Source organism: Dendropsophus ebraccatus, chromosome 9, assembly GCF_027789765.1.
Source record: "Dendropsophus ebraccatus isolate aDenEbr1 chromosome 9, aDenEbr1.pat, whole genome shotgun sequence".
In the NCBI taxonomy this organism is placed as follows: Eukaryota; Metazoa; Chordata; class Amphibia; order Anura; family Hylidae; genus Dendropsophus; species Dendropsophus ebraccatus.
The window spans coordinates 54,590,689-54,609,890 of NC_091462.1; the positions used below are offsets into that span (position 1 = coordinate 54,590,689).

Genomic DNA, 19,202 nt, shown 5'->3' on the forward strand with positions numbered 1-19,202 from the left:
AAATCATATAATAAGTTTTTCCTATTTTCTGAGTATATAAATAAAGCTCTAAAACTTCTTAATATGTTGTGTTTTGATTACTCACCATTTTTTAGATATTTATTTGCTACCCCTCTTGTTCCAGCCGTGTGTCACCATTTTAAATTGATAGACAGCACCTGTGCTGTCTGATATCCCTCTCACTACGGCTGTCAGTCAAGGCAAATAATTGGGGCTTGGGCAGGGTGGAGATTGTGAACACTTAGGGTACTATTATACGGAACGATAATCGGCCGAATTGGCCCGATTCGGCCGATTATCGCTCTGTGTAATAAATGCAACGATCAGCCGATGACAACGATCATTGGCTGATCGTTGATATAGGTTAGACCCTATTTTTGTCGGGCGCCGACCGCGCACCGCTGCGTGTAATAGCGGTGCGTGGCCGGCGACTAACGATATACATTACCCATCCACGTTCCAGGGCTGCTCCTGCCGTCCGCTTCTCCCGGGGTCCCGCGCGCGCTCTAGCTTCACAGCGGCCTGTCAGCTGATAGGCCGCTCAGCCAATCACAGGCCGCGGCGCCCGACAAAACGACGTCCTTGCAGCTCTTGTCAAACTATTATCGGGCCGTGTAATAGGCCCAGTAAACGAGCAACGATCTAGCAGATCGCTGCTCGTTTACAGGTATTATCAGGCCCTGCTCGGCCCGTGTAATACCGCCCTTAGACTGATGTAGTTTAGATAGCATTATACAAATAATTATGTTGCTATATTATATTTGTACAGGTTCTTCAGATCCTTCAGTTCCACCCAGATGCAGCTTCACAAATTGCGCAGCAAGTTGGCTGGCAGGATACCTTTGTACGTTTCTTCATGAAGGAAAACTCAGAATTTAAGAAGAATAATAAAGCAAATTGCCAAGACTTTGTTAAAGAAGAGAATAAAAGTGCCAAGAATGAGGAGCCACAAAAAAGTCCCATTGGGAAGGCAGTTTTAGATAAACCAGACTCTTCAAATAATGTTGCATGCAACAGCTGGTGTTCTGAAGAGACCCAGTGTCTGAATTCAAGCAGGCAGTCTACAAATACACTCTTGGATGAAGATGACCCATCTTTTAGTGAAGCTCAGCTTCAAGTGGAGGACCCAGAAGTATGGCCCAGTGACCACTCACTTCTAACATTAGAACTGGCTAATTTTGAATTGGGAAATGAAAATCAAACTCCAGGAAGCTTAACTAGTACACCTTCACCTGTGGAGTCCTCCAAGTCTTTTAACATGGATCGCCTTGATAAAGAGTCTGTCTGCTCAAATAATATCCTGTTCAGGGATGATCTTTCCCTCAGTGTGAATTTAGAAAGCAAAGAGGTAAGGTTTCTTTTCACCACTGTTTACAATGTTCTTTGCTTTTTGACGCTGCCGATTGTATGACCAACTTTACATTCAGCCATAGTTCAGCATTTTGCTTTATTACCTATCAAGTCCTTAGTACCCAACAAACTGCCCTCAGGCAGTATGAGTTGTGTGAGGGAATAGGCATACATGCTACAAAGTGCCATCAGCAAAGGTGTGATTAGTCTTATAACCCTATCACCCATCTACCCCGGTATTCCGCTCCATACGTGGAAAGGGACTGACAGGTCCAATTTGAAAGCAGTTCCTTTACAGTGAAGACGTTGCTAATGCACCAAGTTTAGACATTTGCCTAAATTGTGCCAAAATAATTGTGCTCAATACTGTCCCTAATATAAAATAAATCCTTCAGGATTGTGAAGAGGAGCTTGTGCAGCTGCTTACAGACATTCTGCTCTGTCTTATGTGGAAAGGCCTCGACAAGTCTGATAATGCTACCTGGATAGAAAGAGGACAAGTATTCTCCGCACTTACCAGCCTTGAGATGTCAAATGAATTGCTGCGACCAGCAGATGTCATTAAATTGAAGTATGTCATTGAAGTTTTTTACCTTGTCCCATCCCTTTGTATGTTAGCATTTTCTTATTAAGCCATTCATGACTTTTGTCCCATAACATTTTCTCTGCGCAGCTTGTTGGAGAAAATGCCAGAATGGGCTGTAACTGAAAACAGAGATCCCAAGACACAGGTCAATGCCGAAAATGCTAACAGATTATTGCACGTTGTACAAGATTTTCTACAAGCAGAGGGCCGGGTCAATAATTCTTTGTGGACAGAAAAGGTTAGGTATTTCTAATTTTACTAAAGGCTTCACATAACTTATATTTCTTTGTTATAACCAGTATAGCAGGCTTATAACCCTAAAGTTATAAAACACTCGCATTACTTTGGTGAAGAACAAATTACCCCTCTTACTTTGAAACTGGTTGCACCTTAGTCGCAATGATTGTTATTTTATGTCTGTTTGTTTTTTTACTTCTTTGTTCGGATTCGTTTAATGTGGGTCTTGGATGCACAAAAAAAACTCTTTCTGCATCCAAAGTGGCTTGTATTCCTGCCCAAAGCTCAACTCTCATTGACCTGAATGGCAGCAGATGTGGAATGTTGCTGCTTTTCAGCATGGTTTAGCGTCAAAGCTTCTATTTAACCTCTTAAGGACATAGGACATATGCGTACGTCATATGTCCTCACTTGCACTTCAAAGCCCCGCTTTGAAGTCCCGCGATCCCGGGTGCCGCGAGTAGCCCGGGACCGCTGCTATTAGCGGGCACGGTCTGATCGCCGTGCCCGCTAATTAGCTAATCGGAGACAGCTGTCAAAGTTGACAGCTGCCTCCGATTACCGGAGGCAACGTTTCCCTGGGGTCTAGTGGGGGAGATCGCTCCTCCGGGACCTTGTCCCGGAGGAGCGATCTCCATTACTGATGCCGGCCGGGGACGCGTCCAAGATGGCGCCGTCCTCGGCTCGGCACTCGTTCGTTTTCGGCTGCAGCAGCCGAAAGCAAACGAGTGCCGATCTCATGGATCTCTGCAGCATATCTATGCTGCAGAGATCTCTATGACAGATCCAAGTGTATATACTAGAAGTCCCCCAGGGGGGCTTCTAGTATATGTGTAAAAAAAATAAATAAAGTGTTGTTAATAGTAAAAATCCCCCTCCCCTAATAAAAGTCTGAATCACCCCCCTTTTCCCAGGTTTTAAATAAAAGTAAACAAATAAATAAATAAACATGTTTGGTATCGCCGCGTGCGTAATCGCCCGAACTATTAATTAATCACATTCCTGATCTCGTACGGTAAACGGCGTCAGCGCAAAAAAATCCCAAAGTGCAAAATTGCGCATTTTTGGTCGCATCAAATCCAGAAAAAATGTAATAAAAAGCGATCAAAAAGACGTATATGGGCAATCAAGGTACCGATAGAAAGATCACATCATGGCGCAAAAAATGACACCTCGCACAGCCCCATAGACCAAAGGATAAAAGCGCTATAAGCCTGGGAATGGAGCGATTTTAAGGAACGTATATTGGTTAACAACGGTTTGAATTTTTTACAGGCCATCAGATACAATGAAAGTTATACATGTTATATATCGTTTTAATCGTAACAACTTGAGGAACATGCATAACAAGTCAGTTTTACCCCAGGGCGAATGGAGTAAAAACACATTTCCCCCAAATAAAAGAAATGCGTTTTTTTTTTCAATTTCACCACACTTTGAATTTTTTTTCTGGTTTCGCAGTGTACTTTATGCAAAAATTCAGCCTGTAATTGCAAAGTACAATTAGTGACGCAAAAAATAAGGGGTCATGTGGGTTTCTAGGTGGAAAAATGCAAGTGCTATGACCTTTTAAACACAAGGAGGAAAAACCGAAAACGTAAAACGAAAATGGGCCATGTCCTTAAAGGGTTAAAGGGTTAAGTCAATGTAACCTTCAGATCTCTTGTGCTGTCCACTGTTGTGTTCACCCTTACAGAATTTTAGCTAATTTTGAAAGTTATATTAAAATTCCAGAAAACCCTTCTAAGGAAATTTTTTCGTAAAAGCTAAGAGTTTTTACTTAGAATTTGGATGACATAAAGTACAATGATGCACATACACATATATAATTGATTTTAATATATGTTTATTCTACAGCTACTGGAGGAGATAGTCACTCTTATGGACAGCCTGTCAGTATGGTATCCAGCTGGTCTTGAATCTGAGACCTTTTCTCAACTAGAGTTCCGTCTTCTGCTTGGCTTTATTGGTCAGGACAATCTACAGGTTTGTTAAATGTTTTACAAGAGAGAGACTTATTATTTTTGGTCCTTTACTTTTAAACTCTCATTAGTAAACAAGTTCTTTAAAAAGTATCAACCAGCACATAGTAGCTGACCCCTGCTGTGTATAGAGTCAATTTTGAAGGGGTTATGGCACTGTTAAAGGAAAACTCAGCAGGTTGGACAAATCTAACCTTCTGGTATGTCCCTATTGCGCACGCAGCTCTATTTCCATGCAGTTTGTAGTTTAATCCTGAGGTTAGTATGGTGGTTTGGTTTACTGGGGGCAGGACTACCAGCCCCAGTTCACAGCTCCGACCCGCTCCGCAGATATGCATTAGAAGTGGTTAGCAGATTGGTGCCCTGGTGGTGGAAATCCTAAAATGCACCAAACCGCTGTACTAGCCCCAGGATTAAACTACTAACTTACCTTCATCCTCATCTCTTTGTGTGCAATAAGGACATATCAGTAGGTTAAATTTGTCCAGCCTGCTAATAGTCTCCCTTTAAATAGCTAGCATGCGCGATAACTCGGTGCTGGCTATAAGGGTTGAGTGGTGGGTTGGTTGTGCAGGTGACATTAATGGGCGGGAGGAGGTTGTGCTTATTGCCCGCCATGTTTTCTGAAGTGTACTGCATATTAAAGCGAATGTACCACTAAGGCTAAAGAAAAAGTTTGTATATTGCCTAGTCGGCACAAGCACATAGATCCCAGTGGCACAGCCTATTTTCTCAAGTGGCCGCCTGTTCCCATCTTCGGCCCCGGTTTCTTAATATGCTAAAAGGTCTACTTTATGCACTAAAGGTGGGCCTAGCACCCCCAATATACCACTATCCTCTCCCCTTGGTGATGTAGCCAGACTGGATTCTGAAGGAGGATATCAGTACACTGGGGGCTGATTTATAAATGAAGAAACTGGCGCAGATGCAGAGAACAATAGTCGTATCAATATTTTGGTGCATCGTGTATCCCTAGTGGTGCCAGTGGTTTTCTATGGCAGAAGGGGCCTGAAATGGCTGTGGTGTACCTATCAATACACAGTGTACTGATTTTTTTTTGTACAATAAAGCCAGTTAAGATTTAAGCAGTTCTTAATTACTATAAAAGTTTAGATTTTCTCGAGAGATGGTTGTGTCTTGAATACAGTCACTGTTGTTCTAAGGGCCGTCCATTGTTCCATAGGTATGTGCCATGGCCACTGCTAAATTGAATACTTTGTTGCAAACGAAAGTGATTGAAAAGCAAGAAGAGGCTTGTTTTCTGCTCGGGAAGCTGGAAGGGATCCTCAACAAATCTATTCAGGAGAAATCTGAAACCTACTCCTTCCTTGTTCCCATTGTGAGGACTCTTGTTTCTAAAATATATGAACTGCTCTTCATGAATCTTCATTTACCATCCCTTCCAATTACAAATGGGAGCCCTTCCTTGTTTGAAGACTTCCAGGACTATTGTAAGTCAGAAGAATGGAGGATCTTTATAGACAAATTTGTAAGTTTTTTTTTTTTTTTTTCTTTTTTTATATTTGCTGACAGTTTAGGACACAACAAACCAAAATCTTTTGTAAGATATACAAGCTTAAGGCATTGCGCATACTAAGTTGCTAAACCTAAAATTTAGACTCAAACCTTGGGGTAGCTTTCCATAAACCTAACTACAGTGTAGATGACTTGAAATCAGGTATATCTGCCTCTGGTAATTTGCAGATTCTCAAAGTGAAACGGGGCAGAAGGACGTTATATAAGTAAATAAAATATATTACAAGGTGGTATGTATATGTTACAGCTGTTGGCCTCGACTTGCTGAGGAGTGAGCTTTTGCATATAGAACACCAAAATATTCAGGCCTCAGTTAGGGGCCTATTAGATTAAGCGATTTTTAACAATTAACGATAAACGATCGCAAACGAGATTATTGTTAACCTGAAATTGTTTACCATATTACACAGAGCGACAGTTGTTAGTTACGATTGTTATAATGATCGTTTACTTTATCTGATCCCAGCAAAAGAAGGAATGATGAGAAATTACCCTGAACGATTAGTGAACGAGTGCGGAATTACAGCGAACGATTAGCGATGATTTAAGGGTCAGATCTAAATCAACGATCAGAAACACACAAACAATTTTTCGATTGTTGCCTGCAATTACACAGGACGATTATTGTTTAAATTCGAGCGATATAACCATTTTCTGCACGATAATCGCCCCATGTAATTGGGCCCTTAGTCTGATGTCACATGTAAAACAGTAGCCACTATAATTGTCATTTACACAATATTCTGCTTTTAGAGCTCTTTTAGCTGCAGCATGATATGTTCAGTGTATGTTATGGTTACAACATTTTTCCCTCTAAAATGTGGTAGGAAAAATGTTATGTTAATGTGTTTCTCTACTCTTAACAGATTATACCATATATGAAGCAGTATGAAGCTGACACATTTAGCAAGAGTCATGAACAGATGGCTTTGTATTGGAAGGACTGCCATGAGGCCCACATGGTGAATATGCACAAGCGTGAGCGCGAGCGAGGTGAAAGCAAGCTGAAATTTCAGGTATTTGTCTTTAAAAACTCATTATGTATTTTAAGTTAGTTTTTGGGTTCCTTAGAGTGGAACTACCAGCAGACAAATCTAACCTGCTGATAGGTCCCTAGTGGGTCCAGGGCACTGAGGATGAAGATATGTCTGCTGCCTTCATCCTCAGTGCCATTCCTGTGCTGATAGCTGTGAAATCCTCTGCCCGGTGAGCCGTTAGGGGCACTTGGGGCTCCACCAATCCGTCCACCCCCAATGATTATCGATAGAAGGGGCTGACCGGTTCGGAGCCCCCAGTGCTCCTAACTTTGTACTAGGCAAAGGATTTCACAACTAACAGCACGGGAACAATGCTGAGGATGAAGGTAAGAGACATACCTTCATCCTCAGCTCCTCGTGCCCACTAGAGAGCTATTAGCAGGTTAGATTTGTCTAAACTACTGATAGTTGCCCTTTAACACTCCAAAGTGTCAAAGTGGTGTACAGAGGAGTACAGGGTGGGATTAGTCTGCTCCATACAAAGCCTATACCTGCTGTGTAGTACAACTTAGAATTGCTGTTAACAGTAGGGGTCAGAGAAAAGTGTAACCCCAGCAGGTTAAGGGTCCATTAACATGTACCAAATTGCAGCAGATTTCATGCTTGCATGTCGGCACTCCCCTGATTCCTTCTGACGCCAACTCTGGTCCTCCACTCTGTGGCAGCTCACTCCACCAATGACTGGACTGGCCCGCCATCACCTAGCGGGGGACCAGAGGGTTTTAAAGCAGTACAATTACTTAGGTTTTACAAGGCTATGGACACATCACATCCATAAATGGACCATATCCATAAATGTACAAATTATTTAAATATATTATTTAGCCAGCACAATAAACACTGTAAAAGAATAAAGAAAAGAATAGAATATAGAAAAGAATAAGCCAAACCAAAATTACTGTTTTTGATCACTTCTTTTTCCAAAAAGATTAAAAGAGATCAAAAAGAGGCACCAGAATATGGCAACGCAGAGAAATTATCCTATTTACATAGAAAAAGTAGAAAAACCTGACAAAAACAACATCAGTTGGGTATTGCTGTAAATTGTACAGACCTGCATAATAGGGATAACATGAATTTTAGAATTCGTGTATTTTCCGGCATATAAGATGACTGGGCGTATAAGACGACCCCCAACTTTTCCAGTTAAAATATAGAGTTTGGGATATACTTGCTGTATAAGACTACCCCTCTTCCAACGCTTAAACAGTGTCAAAAACGTTTGTCTTTTGTTTATTGAGTTTCAAACATGATTTTTTTCCTGTTGCTGTGTAGGAATTTTTTTTGGAGCCATTTAATAGGAAGGCACGCCAGGAGAATTTGCGTTACAATAGTATGCTGAAGCAAATCAACAGCCAGCACACTGCAACGTTAAGGCAATGGAAAGCAGCACAAAGATACCTCACCTGCGAACGTGGGCCTTGGGCTGACAGGTTAGCTTCACTTCAATGCTCTTTTTTCATTGACTATGTACAGTGGCTCTTGATTATATCCTGTATTGTTGTATTTTTGTTAAAGGAAAGAGAACTGGGAATACTGGAAACTTTCCAATGTAGAAAACTACTCACGAATGAGGCTGAAACTGGTGCAAAATAACAATTTTGACCCCCATTTAGAAGCTAGTAATTTGCGTGATAACTTGGGTAAGTTTACATTTAGATGATTTCTTGTAAATGTTCTAGGAAATCAGGAACTGCAGGGCTTAGAGCCCTATAGTTACCGACACAAACGGTGGTGGTAGTAAAGGGGACGTGGTGCACCTTACTGCTGCCATGTGGTTGAACATATATATATGAATATAAATATATATATATGTATATATATATATATATTTTTTTTTTTTTAAATTACCAAGTGATATATCTTTATTACTTTATTAAAGCAATCTATTGAGAACATTTGGAGCCATTTTTTTGTCTCTCCAAAGTACCCCTTTAAGTAAAAAATGGTAATGGCAGATTTATTTTACGTTAATTTTTTTTTTTTTTTTTTGCAGGTGTCACACACGCCGAACTTTCTAGTGAGTCACTACTGTTGGAAGCTGTAAAACAAGTTAAAGTTAGTGACTTGGAAGATGATGGGCTTGAGCTTCCTGAAGAAGACAGTACAGCCACAACGTATGTTTTTATTATAGATACTTTTAAAAGGGATTGTCTGGAATCTCTAGAATCTGGCTAAGAATTGTAACCAACATTACCCACACCACCTCCTCTCCTCGTCCCCTTACTGTTGGTGTTCCCCAAGGCTCTGTACTCGGGCCTCTTCTCTTCTCCATCTACACCTCTGGCCTGGGACATATCATAGAATCCCATGGCTTCAGGTACCATCTTTATGCCGATGACACTCAGATCTACCTCTCTGGTCCGGATGTCACCTCTTTGCTATCCAGGATTCCAGAGTGTCTATCGGCCATATCCTCCTTCTTCTCCTCCCGCTTTCTAAAACTCAACATGGACAAAACAGAACTTATCATCTTTCCCCCATCTCACTCCACCCCGCCTTCTAATCTGTCAATCACTATCAATGGCTGTACTCTGTCCCCTGTCCCCCAAGTCCGCTGCCTTGGCGTCACCTTTGACTCTGCCCTGTCCTTTAAACAACATATTCAGGCCCTGACCACCTCCTGCCGCCTTCACCTCAAAAACATTTCCAGAATCCGCTCTTTCCTCACCCCTGACTCCACCAAACTGCTGGTCCATGCTCTCATTATCTCCCGCTTGGACTACTGTAACATCCTCCTCTCTGGCCTTCCAGCTAACTCCCTTGATCCCCTCCAGTCTGTCCTTAACTCTGCTGCCCGACTTATCCACCTTTCCCCTCGCTTTGCCTCAGCCTCTTCCCTCTGCCAATCCCTTCACTGGCTCCCCATTGCCCAACGTATTGACTTTAAATTGTTGACCATGACATACAAGGCAATCCACAACCTGTCCCCTCCTTACATCTCTGACCTGATATCCCGCTACCGTCCCTCACGCAACCTTCGATCCTCCAGTGACCTCCGTCTACGCTCCCCCCTTGTTCGTACCTCGCACAACCGCCTCCAAGACTTTGCCCGAGCCTCCCCCATACTCTGGAACTCGCTACCCCGACACATCCGTCTCTTATCCACCATCAAGTCCTTCAAAAGTAACCTGAAAACCCATCTCTTCAAACAAGGCTACAACCTACAATAACTCTGCATCACACTTGAATGGCTGCACTTTACCTCCTGTTTCTCTCCCTGTACCCCATAGATTGTGAGCCCTCGCGGGCAGGGTCCTCTTCCCCCATGTACCAGTCTGTCTTTTGCCTTCATGTAATGTTTTCTGATCTTGTATTGTTCCTGCCTGTTGCCTATCTATTGTATAGCGCTCTGGAACTAAGGGCGCTTTATAAATAAATAATAATAATAATAATAATAAAAATAACCAACATTACTTAGAAGAAGAAAAAAACTTAACTCATCTGTATATCCTTTCTTTCTGTACTGTTCCCTGCTGGACCTGCAGCAATGACATCAATTATATCTTTCACATACATGTAAGCAATGACCAAAGCTAATGATTGGCTGCATCATCATATGAATGAGTTATGTGATGTCGTCACTGCAGGCCAGACAGGAAATGTCGTAGCTGTGATGGTTAGGAATATACATGGCCACTTTCTTTCACAGACAGCGCAACTCTTGTCTCTGGTTGGGGATTTGCAGCTTGAATGTTTTGTAGCAAATGGAGCTTAATTGCAAACCACACTTGAACTGAAGACAAGAGTCACACTGTTTCTGGAAGAAAGTAGCCATGTTTTTCTAACACTGGATAACCCTTTTAAGCATTAAAGAGATTCTGGCAGGTCCTAGGTGCCTCACAGGTGAAGAGAACAGCATAAGAACTCTGTTGTTCTCTGCTCTATATGATGCAGAATAGAGCTAAAAAATAGCTTTAAAGCAAATGTACCATCAGTACATTCACTTTAAGTTTTGCACATGGATAGAATGACGTGGGTAAGCCGATGCCTTTTCTTTGGAACCACGGCCCAGGCGCCGTTCTATTCCTAGGCACTGGCCAAGGGTAAAGCACTGGAAGCAGGCCGATCCGCCTCAAGTGGGAGGAAACCTCCTCCCCTCTATGATGAGGCTCCATTGATTTTAATGCCCGGGAAGAGAACAGTGCTGTACAAGGGAACCGGGCCACTGTTCAAAAAAGGACTGCTCTATCCATTGTGTAACACTTGCACTGATAGTACATTTGCTTTAAACAGTGTGTGCAGTAACTGTTATGCAGTCACAGGGGAGGGGACACAGTGGCTTCAGTCACCCTCTTCCTGACAATCAGGCATGAATGACAGCCTGAGTGCTGGGCTTCTCTCAGCCCTGTGATTACTGTCATTAGACACTGTCATTGAAAGCCACCTCGTCTAACCTCCACTCCTGGTAACTGTATACCATTCACTGCATGCACTGTGAGGTACTGGGACCTGTCTTTCAGGCAGTATAGGTTCTCTTTCTTCATGTTTACTGTCCTTTGATTCTTTTTAAAAACAAAATGTAATTTGAAATAAATTGCTTGTTTTAAGAAGTGAAAAAGAAGAATTGAGTCAGAAGGAGAAAACGGTTCTATCTGAAGACTGCGAGCTTATCACTGTAATGGATGTTATTCCTGGCCGTTTAGAAGTTACCACTCAGCATATTTATTTCTACGATGGCAGCACTGAAAAAGAAGAAGGTAAAATCCCTGATTTACAGAATAGGGGAACCTAAAGCTAAAATATAATCCTGCAAGAACTTAATGTTCAAAAAGTTGTAGTGGTAATAATAGACATTTTAGAGAAGTTTTCCAAAACCTAATATTTTATTGTCATGAGCCTGTTGGAGAATACTACAGAGTAAATGTCCAGCTGCTCTATCAACTCGCCTCTCCCTATGCCTCTCCAGCGCTGGATTACTGGTCCGGGACCCCTTGCCAGGCTCTGGAATCTTTTGCAATACGACTTCACAATCCAGTTAATGGACTGCCTACTCAGCCAGTCAGTGACTGGGGAGGGACACTGCTGCAGTCACTGAGTAGCTGAGCGTGCAGTCCATCAACCAGGACAGCCCCCCCCCAGTCGTTCTGGTGGGGGTCCTTTGGCGCGTTGCGGGCATGGGGAGGGGTAAGCAATGATGAACGAACACCCTTGCCGGCTGTGGAATTTTTTTAATTGCCGAACATCTCCTTTAAGGATACATTTGGAACCAATGGTACCTCATCTTCTTGCAGGTGTGGGGTATGATTTCAAGTGGCTGCTTTCTCAGATAAGGGAGATTCATTTACGCCGGTACAACTTGAGGAGATCAGCCTTGGAAATATTTCTAGTTGATCAGACCAACTACTTCTTGAATTTTAAAAAGGAGGTAAGAATTGTGCATTTGTATCTGTCCTGTGCCTGTAATACAAACAGTAAAGATATGTATTGAGATCTGTCCTTTATAGGGGCAGCATATTACAGATACAGTTCCATTCTCCTACTAGCCAAATTAGCACATGTACTGTATACATATTTACTCTGCGCTAAGAGTTGAAGATGCATTTACCTCATGATTATAGCAAACAATATAATTGTTATAACTTATACCTGTGGGACTTGAGATTGTCAGTGGAAAAAGCTCACCTGGTCTATGTAGATATAAAGGGGAAAATAGATGGACTGGAAGATTGTCTCCTTCTGCCAACAAACTTCTGTGTTTCTATGCCATGTTCCTTTATCATTCCTGCCAGCCTATGCCATAAATATTTTTATGTTGTTCTGGCCAATATGAAACCAAACCAGAAAACTGATCTGCTGTATACTGACTAAAGTCATGAAGATTTATTGTTGTATTTTTGTTTATATAGTCCATATTGTTTTCTTTAACCAAAATGTAAACTCTAATTTAATGTTTTACAATTATTTAGGTCAGAAATAAAGTGTACAGTCGCGTTTTTTCTCTCCGTCTTCCAAATCTATATGGATCGAGGTCTCCACAGGAGCTATTAAAAGCATCAGGCCTTACACAAGTAAGTGACATGATTGTGTACAATGATGTCATTAAGTAACTGAAAATTGATATATACTTGTGTTAAACCCTTTTATCAAAGGTTTTGACATTTTTAAGAAAAATGGCCATCACATGACATTACCCCAGAGGAACCCCATTCTAAGAGTCTATAATGTGTGCCGATGAGCAACATAAGAGTGCTTAAGGTCGGCACTAGTTTACTAAACCTATTACAAGGCTCGACCACAGGGACGGTATGGTGATTTTGTCCACAACACTGCTGCACATGGAGCAGCATGTGACGTACACATCACTATCCTCATCCACAGGAATACACTGCCACATTTCATTGTAACCCGTTTTGAGATGTAAAATGTTCTATTTCCTGTACAGTTTGAATATATAGTAATAATGTATTTTTTACTCTTTCTCTAGAAATGGGTGAATAGAGAGATTTCAAATTTTGACTACCTCATTCAGCTAAATACAATAGCTGGAAGAACATACAACGATTTAGCACAGTACCCAGTGGTGAGTTATATGTATGAGTATGTCCACAATGTCCACACAGTTTTCTTCTTTATAAGATATCAGGTTATGGGTTTGATAACTTTTGTAAACTTTGATAATTACATATCAACAGCCTCATAGTAAAACTGCATTGTTTGTTTCAGTTTCCATGGGTGCTTCAAGATTATACATCAGAAGAGCTGGACCTGAACAACCCAGCTGTATTTAGGGACCTGTCCAAGCCCATTGGGGTAGTGAATGAAAAGAATGCTTCTTCTGTTCGGGAGAAGTAAGTAAGAAATGAAACATTATAACAATACTCCAGGGCATTGCATTCTAGCGTTGTATCAGGTTAATATGAATTAATTTAATAATGGTCCTACGGTGCTGCCCTGCGCTTAGGCAGGGATTTGCCACAGTAATATTGATGTTAATTGTGCTGGTATTATGCACATCTGAAACTGATCTTATACTTGGAAAATATTCCTTCTGTTTAATTAAAAAATGTTTAAAGTATACAAAAGTTAACAAAACCATGTATTTCAGGTATGAAAGCTTTGAAGATCCTTCAGGAAAGATTGACAATTTTCACTATGGTACACACTACTCCAATGCTGCTGGTGTCATGCACTACCTTATTCGTGTGGAACCATTCACTACCCTGCACATCCAGCTTCAGAGTGGAAGGTAAATTTATGACAGAGATACTTGTTGTAGTGTTTACTGGACCTGTCAGGGACAAGTATCCCAGTGCTAGAAAAGTAGGGTTCCCTTTTTCTTGGATATAAGTGTCCTCCATAATGTCCATTTTTTTATCAGATCAGATACCTAATCAGATTAGTAATAATAGCATTGTTATTGGGATTTTGTTCTACCTAATTTCCTCTACTACACTGCAGCTGTCCTGGACATTAAAAAGTAATAGGTTTCATTTAACTGAATTTCCTCATGAACAGAGCTTTTTTAACTTTCACGTCTCCCCAGTCAGTGCTGATGCTGGGGTTTCACAACAAACACGTTCCACCATGCAGCTCCAAATACTCCCACTGAGCACCCAGTTTACTCTAAGCTGTACCAACCAAATACCACCACCACACATGATCATATCCTAGCAGCACCAAATCTATTACACAATTTACCACTAGCAACAAAGCAACACTGCAGAAAGGACTGGGTTTCCTGGGTTTTTTTTTTTTTAATCTTTGAGGGTCAATAAGATACTAATGAACTGATGGTATTTGAAATGTTATATGTTATGCAGAGGTTTTGTGAATGCTTTACTCTTGTACAGACTAGGTATACTGTATATCCTCAAATCATCATTTTACATCTAATACATAGGCTCTTGTTTACACTGATAAAATACTGTACATCACACACTTTTCTACCGTTTTCCACCGTTTGTAGGTTTGACTGTGCAGATCGTCAGTTTCATTCCATTCCAGCCACTTGGCAAGCTCTTATGGATACTCCAAATGATGTGAAGGAACTAATTCCAGAATTCTTCTATTTCCCAGAGTTCCTTGAAAACAAAAATGGTGAGAAAGAGAACAAACATGAGTTACATGATTTCACATACTGACAAAGTATATTTAACCCTTTTTTAATTAATGGCCAAAAGTCATCTATTGGCAGCTTTACGTTTCTGATGCCACTTCATCTTGTCATGATCTTTAAAAAAAATTGTGGCATGTCTAAAGTTTTTATCAGTTTGGCTCTGGGTGCTCAAACCCCTGCGATAACTACAATGAGATGGGAGAAGAACTCAGCTAAGTGCTTCTTTTCCGGTCTCTCTCCTTGACACAAGAGATGGACTTTATTGTAAAAGAGACTTACTTAAAATGATACTGTTACCCCCTTTTACTTTTTTTTTTTTTTCATTCAAACATTTTATTAAGAAATAAGCTTGGATACAAAGAAAGATTCAAAGCAGTGTGTCTTACAAACATCGTGCATAGGCTGACACTGACCAGTATTGGTTCAAGGTATAGCAAGAGAACAAGGGTTTTATACTATACAGGATATGAAGAGAGAATGCAGTAGCAACTTCCATCACCACCCCTCCTCTTCTATTTGCTAACTCTGTATCCAAAAAAAAGAGGGAGATCCCAAGCACATTGAACAAATGTTATGAATTAAAACAAGAGGAGGAAAAAGAAGAAAAAGAGACCAGCACAGTCCCAAGGGGATGAGAGAGAAGGAAGAGCAAGATCCATATGAAAGCTTAGCAAGAGAGTAGTCATTGTGCGCATGTGACTCAGCAGTTCAGTGTGCCAGCCTGAGGCGCTACATAGGAGCGGTACAACGGGGTGTCCATAAATGCTACCCAAAGCGTCCACATAGCCGTCGTACTAGGGGGTGCGCCCATGTGGTCCGCTCTCATTTCCTCCATACGATGTACCCCCTTTACTTTTACTTCATTTCATCAGTAGACAGTGTTACCTACACAGGACTTCATGACAGTTGGGCCCCATCTCCTTGCTGGGAAAAGGGCCAAACTGCTGTGAAACCCTGCCTCTGTGACACTGTCCAACGATGAAATAAGCGATTTCAGAGCAGAAAGAAGACCGATAAGTTTTTTACAGATTTATAACTATCAATGACAACAGAAGCAGGGAGTTAGCAAACATCTTACTTTTTTGAGTTGACATCACCATCATTCCCCAGTATTTTCCATAATGTAGGTAGCCATAATGAGAGTTTTTCTAGACATGGGGGAGAATCCTAATTATAGTGGCATATTCCGCGGAGGAGAATCCCACCAGCCTCTGTGTCATACTGGCAGTCTATGGTAGGCTCGCCTGCCTCCTCTCTCCATGTGGAAGAATGGACATGTCTGTTCTTCCGAGCAGAGAGAGGAGGCGCGCAAGCCTCCCATAGAACTGGCCCTAAGTGGTCCCCTTATAACATGTATTTTGTATGGTATGTATTTATACAGCATTTGTTTTGCTTGTTAAAGGATTTGACTTGGGAAGGTTGCAGATTTCTAAAGAGAGCGTAAATGATGTTATTCTTCCAAAATGGGCCAAAAGTCCTGAAGATTTCATCAGAAAGCACAGGAAAGCTTTGGTATGTGGTTTTACATTACGCAAGTCTTGATAGCTTTGCAAGTCTACTCAGATTTGGTGTTCACTACTTACAACCTTTATCACCAGGAATCAGAATATGTTTCTGCCCATCTTCATGAATGGATTGATCTGATCTTTGGCTATAAGCAGAGGGGACCTGCAGCTGTAGAGGCACTCAATGTGTTCTATTACTGTAGCTATGAAGGTATTTATTTTAGATTTAGTAGTAATGTATTCCTTATATTTATATTACATTCAGTTGTGATGAAAGTTATTAATTTTTTTAAATAGGCAATATTTCTATTTGTTGAAAAAAACATTAAATATATGTATGCTTGTAAATACAGGTGCTGTGGACTTAGATGCAATAGCAGATGAAAAAGAAAGGAAAGCAATAGAAGGAATGATCAACAATTTTGGACAAACACCATGTCAGCTTTTGAAGGTATAAAACTTATTTACATTGTGTAAAATAAATTATAACCTTGCTATTTTTATTACATACTTTTCTATAACACAGTGAACACTTCTTTCTCCATTAATCTTGCCCTGGGACCCCTGAAATAGCAGATTATTGAAGTTTTTTGACCAGTGCAAGTTGTGCCAGTGTGTTGTCATTTTACTAGTGGCTGACACAGTATAAAAGAAGATGGAAGATTTTTTGATAAAAAGGAAAAAAAGGGAATGTCCAAACTGATCCTATAACAGGACAGTTCTTTAAATTACTTTATTAATGGTTTTGGGACAAACATTGTATCTTCAAACCAAATCTCTATGAAAACCTTGCACTAGGTTCTAAAGCCCCCAAAATGTCAATCCTTAATACTAAAAATGAGGATTAAAGAAAAAATAGCAGATGACAGATAAACAAGTGCTTATTTGTCAGAGCTTCAGGAGACTGTAAATCACTGTTGATGTAGAGGACAGGAGCTTCTTGAGAGTTTCATACAGTACACACAGAGTGCCAGATAATTATAATGGAGCTGCCCTCACCTGGAGTCCAAAGCAGAGCAGTACTGTACACTGTTACTATGTTATCTTACAGCTTATGTTGAAAAAGCTACAATGGTCCAGGAAAAAACAAAACACAGCAATCACTGAGCTCAGGGAGTGATCAGTGAAAAAAATCCAATGAAGTACTCAATCAAGAGTCTCCATTGATAAATTTCCCCTCTATACATTAAAATATGCAAAAAATGGGTCTGTGGAGCTTCAGTTGCGAGTCTCAAAACATGGGAATAGCCAGAAATCCCTCCAGTGGGGAGATCACCAAACCACCCTGATACGTAGCCCCTCAAGTCCCCCACTCAATTGCGAGTATTGGGACACAAATAGGGAAATACCAGGGTGGCCCCTTTTGTGTCAAAGTCTAACTCAGTTGCGAGTATTGCTATATGACAGGGGTTACCAAAGCCAGGCATCCATCCACAGACAGCTTCGGTGTATTGCCCTCGTCAGTGTGGTGCAGGATTCTGGCTAATGGGGGCAATGAAAAATAGACTAACAAAAGACAGCAATCACTGTGGTCAGCAAAGCTAGAGTTGTCCAGGAAATACAATTATTTTTTGGAAGAAAAAAAAAAAGTAAACTGAGGCCTAACTAAGTACTTTTTTAGATGACTGTGCTCCATTACATTCCTTTTTATGTATTTACTTCATCACTCTTATTAAGGCCAAAAGCAGGAGTTTTGGAAATGAATATAGAAAGTGCCTACTGCAGATTGTGGCCCAATTAAAATTAGAACTAGACCATTAGTGCTTTATAAAAAAAAAAGGAAAAAGAGAAGCTGGGTCTATGTATTAGATACCTAAATTCAAGGTTCACACAGGTTAAATTTCTGCCTGTCTGGCCATTTTTCCCCTTTGCCAGTCATTTTACTATTAGCTTTGTAAGAGGATTTGCAGTGTGGCCCCTTTACTAGACTGTATAATAAAGAGTTGAATGTTTTCTTTTATATCATATAATTTTTTGAGTTTATTAACTTTATCCAAATACAATACAGGAACCTCATCCATCTCGACTATCTGCAGAGGATGCTTTACTGAAACAGACCAAACTAGACAGTGGAACGCTGAACTTGTTTCAAAACCTCACAGAGCTGAAGTCGTTCTTCATAAAGGTACATCTGGAGAATGTGTCAAGAGTAAAATAGCAGAGCTAGTTCTTAAAGACTTTTCTTTGTGTATTTTTAAAGTAAATATTACAGTAGTAATAAAGTGATTCTAAAGAGCTGTTCTTTTAACTTGTGTCTTTCTTTAGGGTATTAGTGATGACATTCCTGTGGTTAAAGCCACTGTCCCAAAGAGTCAACTACGTTCCTTTATATCTCAGGGAAGCCCAGAAACACTGGTAAGTTTTTTTTTGTTTTTTTTTTATTAAATGTGGCTTAAAGTGACTCTGTACCCACAGTCTGACACCCCCCCCCCCCTTCCCAAACCGCTTGTACCTTCAGATAGCTGCTTTTAATCTAAGATCTGTCCTGGGGTCCGTTCAGCAGGTGATGCAGTTATTGAACTAAAAAAAGAAGAAAAAAAACTGCTGTGGCCTAGATTGTGTATGCGCTAGGCTGGCACACCCTCTCTGTCCCTCCTTCCTACCCTCCTCATCATTAGGAATGCTCCAGGCAAGCAGATTTTCTACTATTCCTCACCTGTGTCAGCACGGCACATGGGCTGGATTGTTAAGGCACAAGTGTAATGTTCAGACAGGAGAAAATGTTCTAGGGGCATTCCTAATGATGAAGAGGGTGGGGAGGAGGGACGGAGGGGTGGTGCAATACTAAGGCATGGGTACTCTAGGCCACGCTAGTTAGACTCAGGGCTGCAAGTTTAAAAGTAGGGGGTTTTTTTAGGACAATAACTGCATCACCTGCCAAATGGACCCCAGGACAGATCTTTTGTTATG

At 40.9% G+C, this 19,202-nt stretch overlaps 1 protein-coding gene across 6 annotated transcripts in view; it reads left to right on the forward strand.

Moving 5' to 3' along the window:
- Positions 1 to 19,202, forward strand: part of NBEAL1 (neurobeachin like 1) — a 125,302-nt gene that overhangs the window by 85,825 nt on the left and 20,275 nt on the right. For 5 of the 6 annotated variants that reach the window (XM_069983363.1, XM_069983362.1, XM_069983364.1 and 2 more), the window contains 21 exons: positions 770 to 1,348; positions 1,746 to 1,921; positions 2,024 to 2,174; positions 4,031 to 4,159; positions 5,339 to 5,644; positions 6,558 to 6,707; positions 8,004 to 8,161; positions 8,247 to 8,371; positions 8,725 to 8,845; positions 11,280 to 11,428; positions 11,963 to 12,096; positions 12,638 to 12,739; positions 13,156 to 13,251; positions 13,395 to 13,519; positions 13,777 to 13,917; positions 14,638 to 14,768; positions 16,190 to 16,299; positions 16,386 to 16,503; positions 16,646 to 16,743; positions 18,301 to 18,417; positions 18,558 to 18,647. In XM_069983363.1, coding sequence (XP_069839464.1) covers positions 770 to 1,348; positions 1,746 to 1,921; positions 2,024 to 2,174; positions 4,031 to 4,159; positions 5,339 to 5,644; positions 6,558 to 6,707; positions 8,004 to 8,161; positions 8,247 to 8,371; positions 8,725 to 8,845; positions 11,280 to 11,428; positions 11,963 to 12,096; positions 12,638 to 12,739; positions 13,156 to 13,251; positions 13,395 to 13,519; positions 13,777 to 13,917; positions 14,638 to 14,768; positions 16,190 to 16,299; positions 16,386 to 16,503; positions 16,646 to 16,743; positions 18,301 to 18,417; positions 18,558 to 18,647 — 3,306 coding nt within the window. The remainder of the gene's footprint in view (positions 1 to 769; positions 1,349 to 1,745; positions 1,922 to 2,023; positions 2,175 to 4,030; positions 4,160 to 5,338; positions 5,645 to 6,557; positions 6,708 to 8,003; positions 8,162 to 8,246; positions 8,372 to 8,724; positions 8,846 to 11,279; positions 11,429 to 11,962; positions 12,097 to 12,637; positions 12,740 to 13,155; positions 13,252 to 13,394; positions 13,520 to 13,776; positions 13,918 to 14,637; positions 14,769 to 16,189; positions 16,300 to 16,385; positions 16,504 to 16,645; positions 16,744 to 18,300; positions 18,418 to 18,557; positions 18,648 to 19,202) is intronic. The other variant, XM_069983365.1, reaches the window with a different exon arrangement.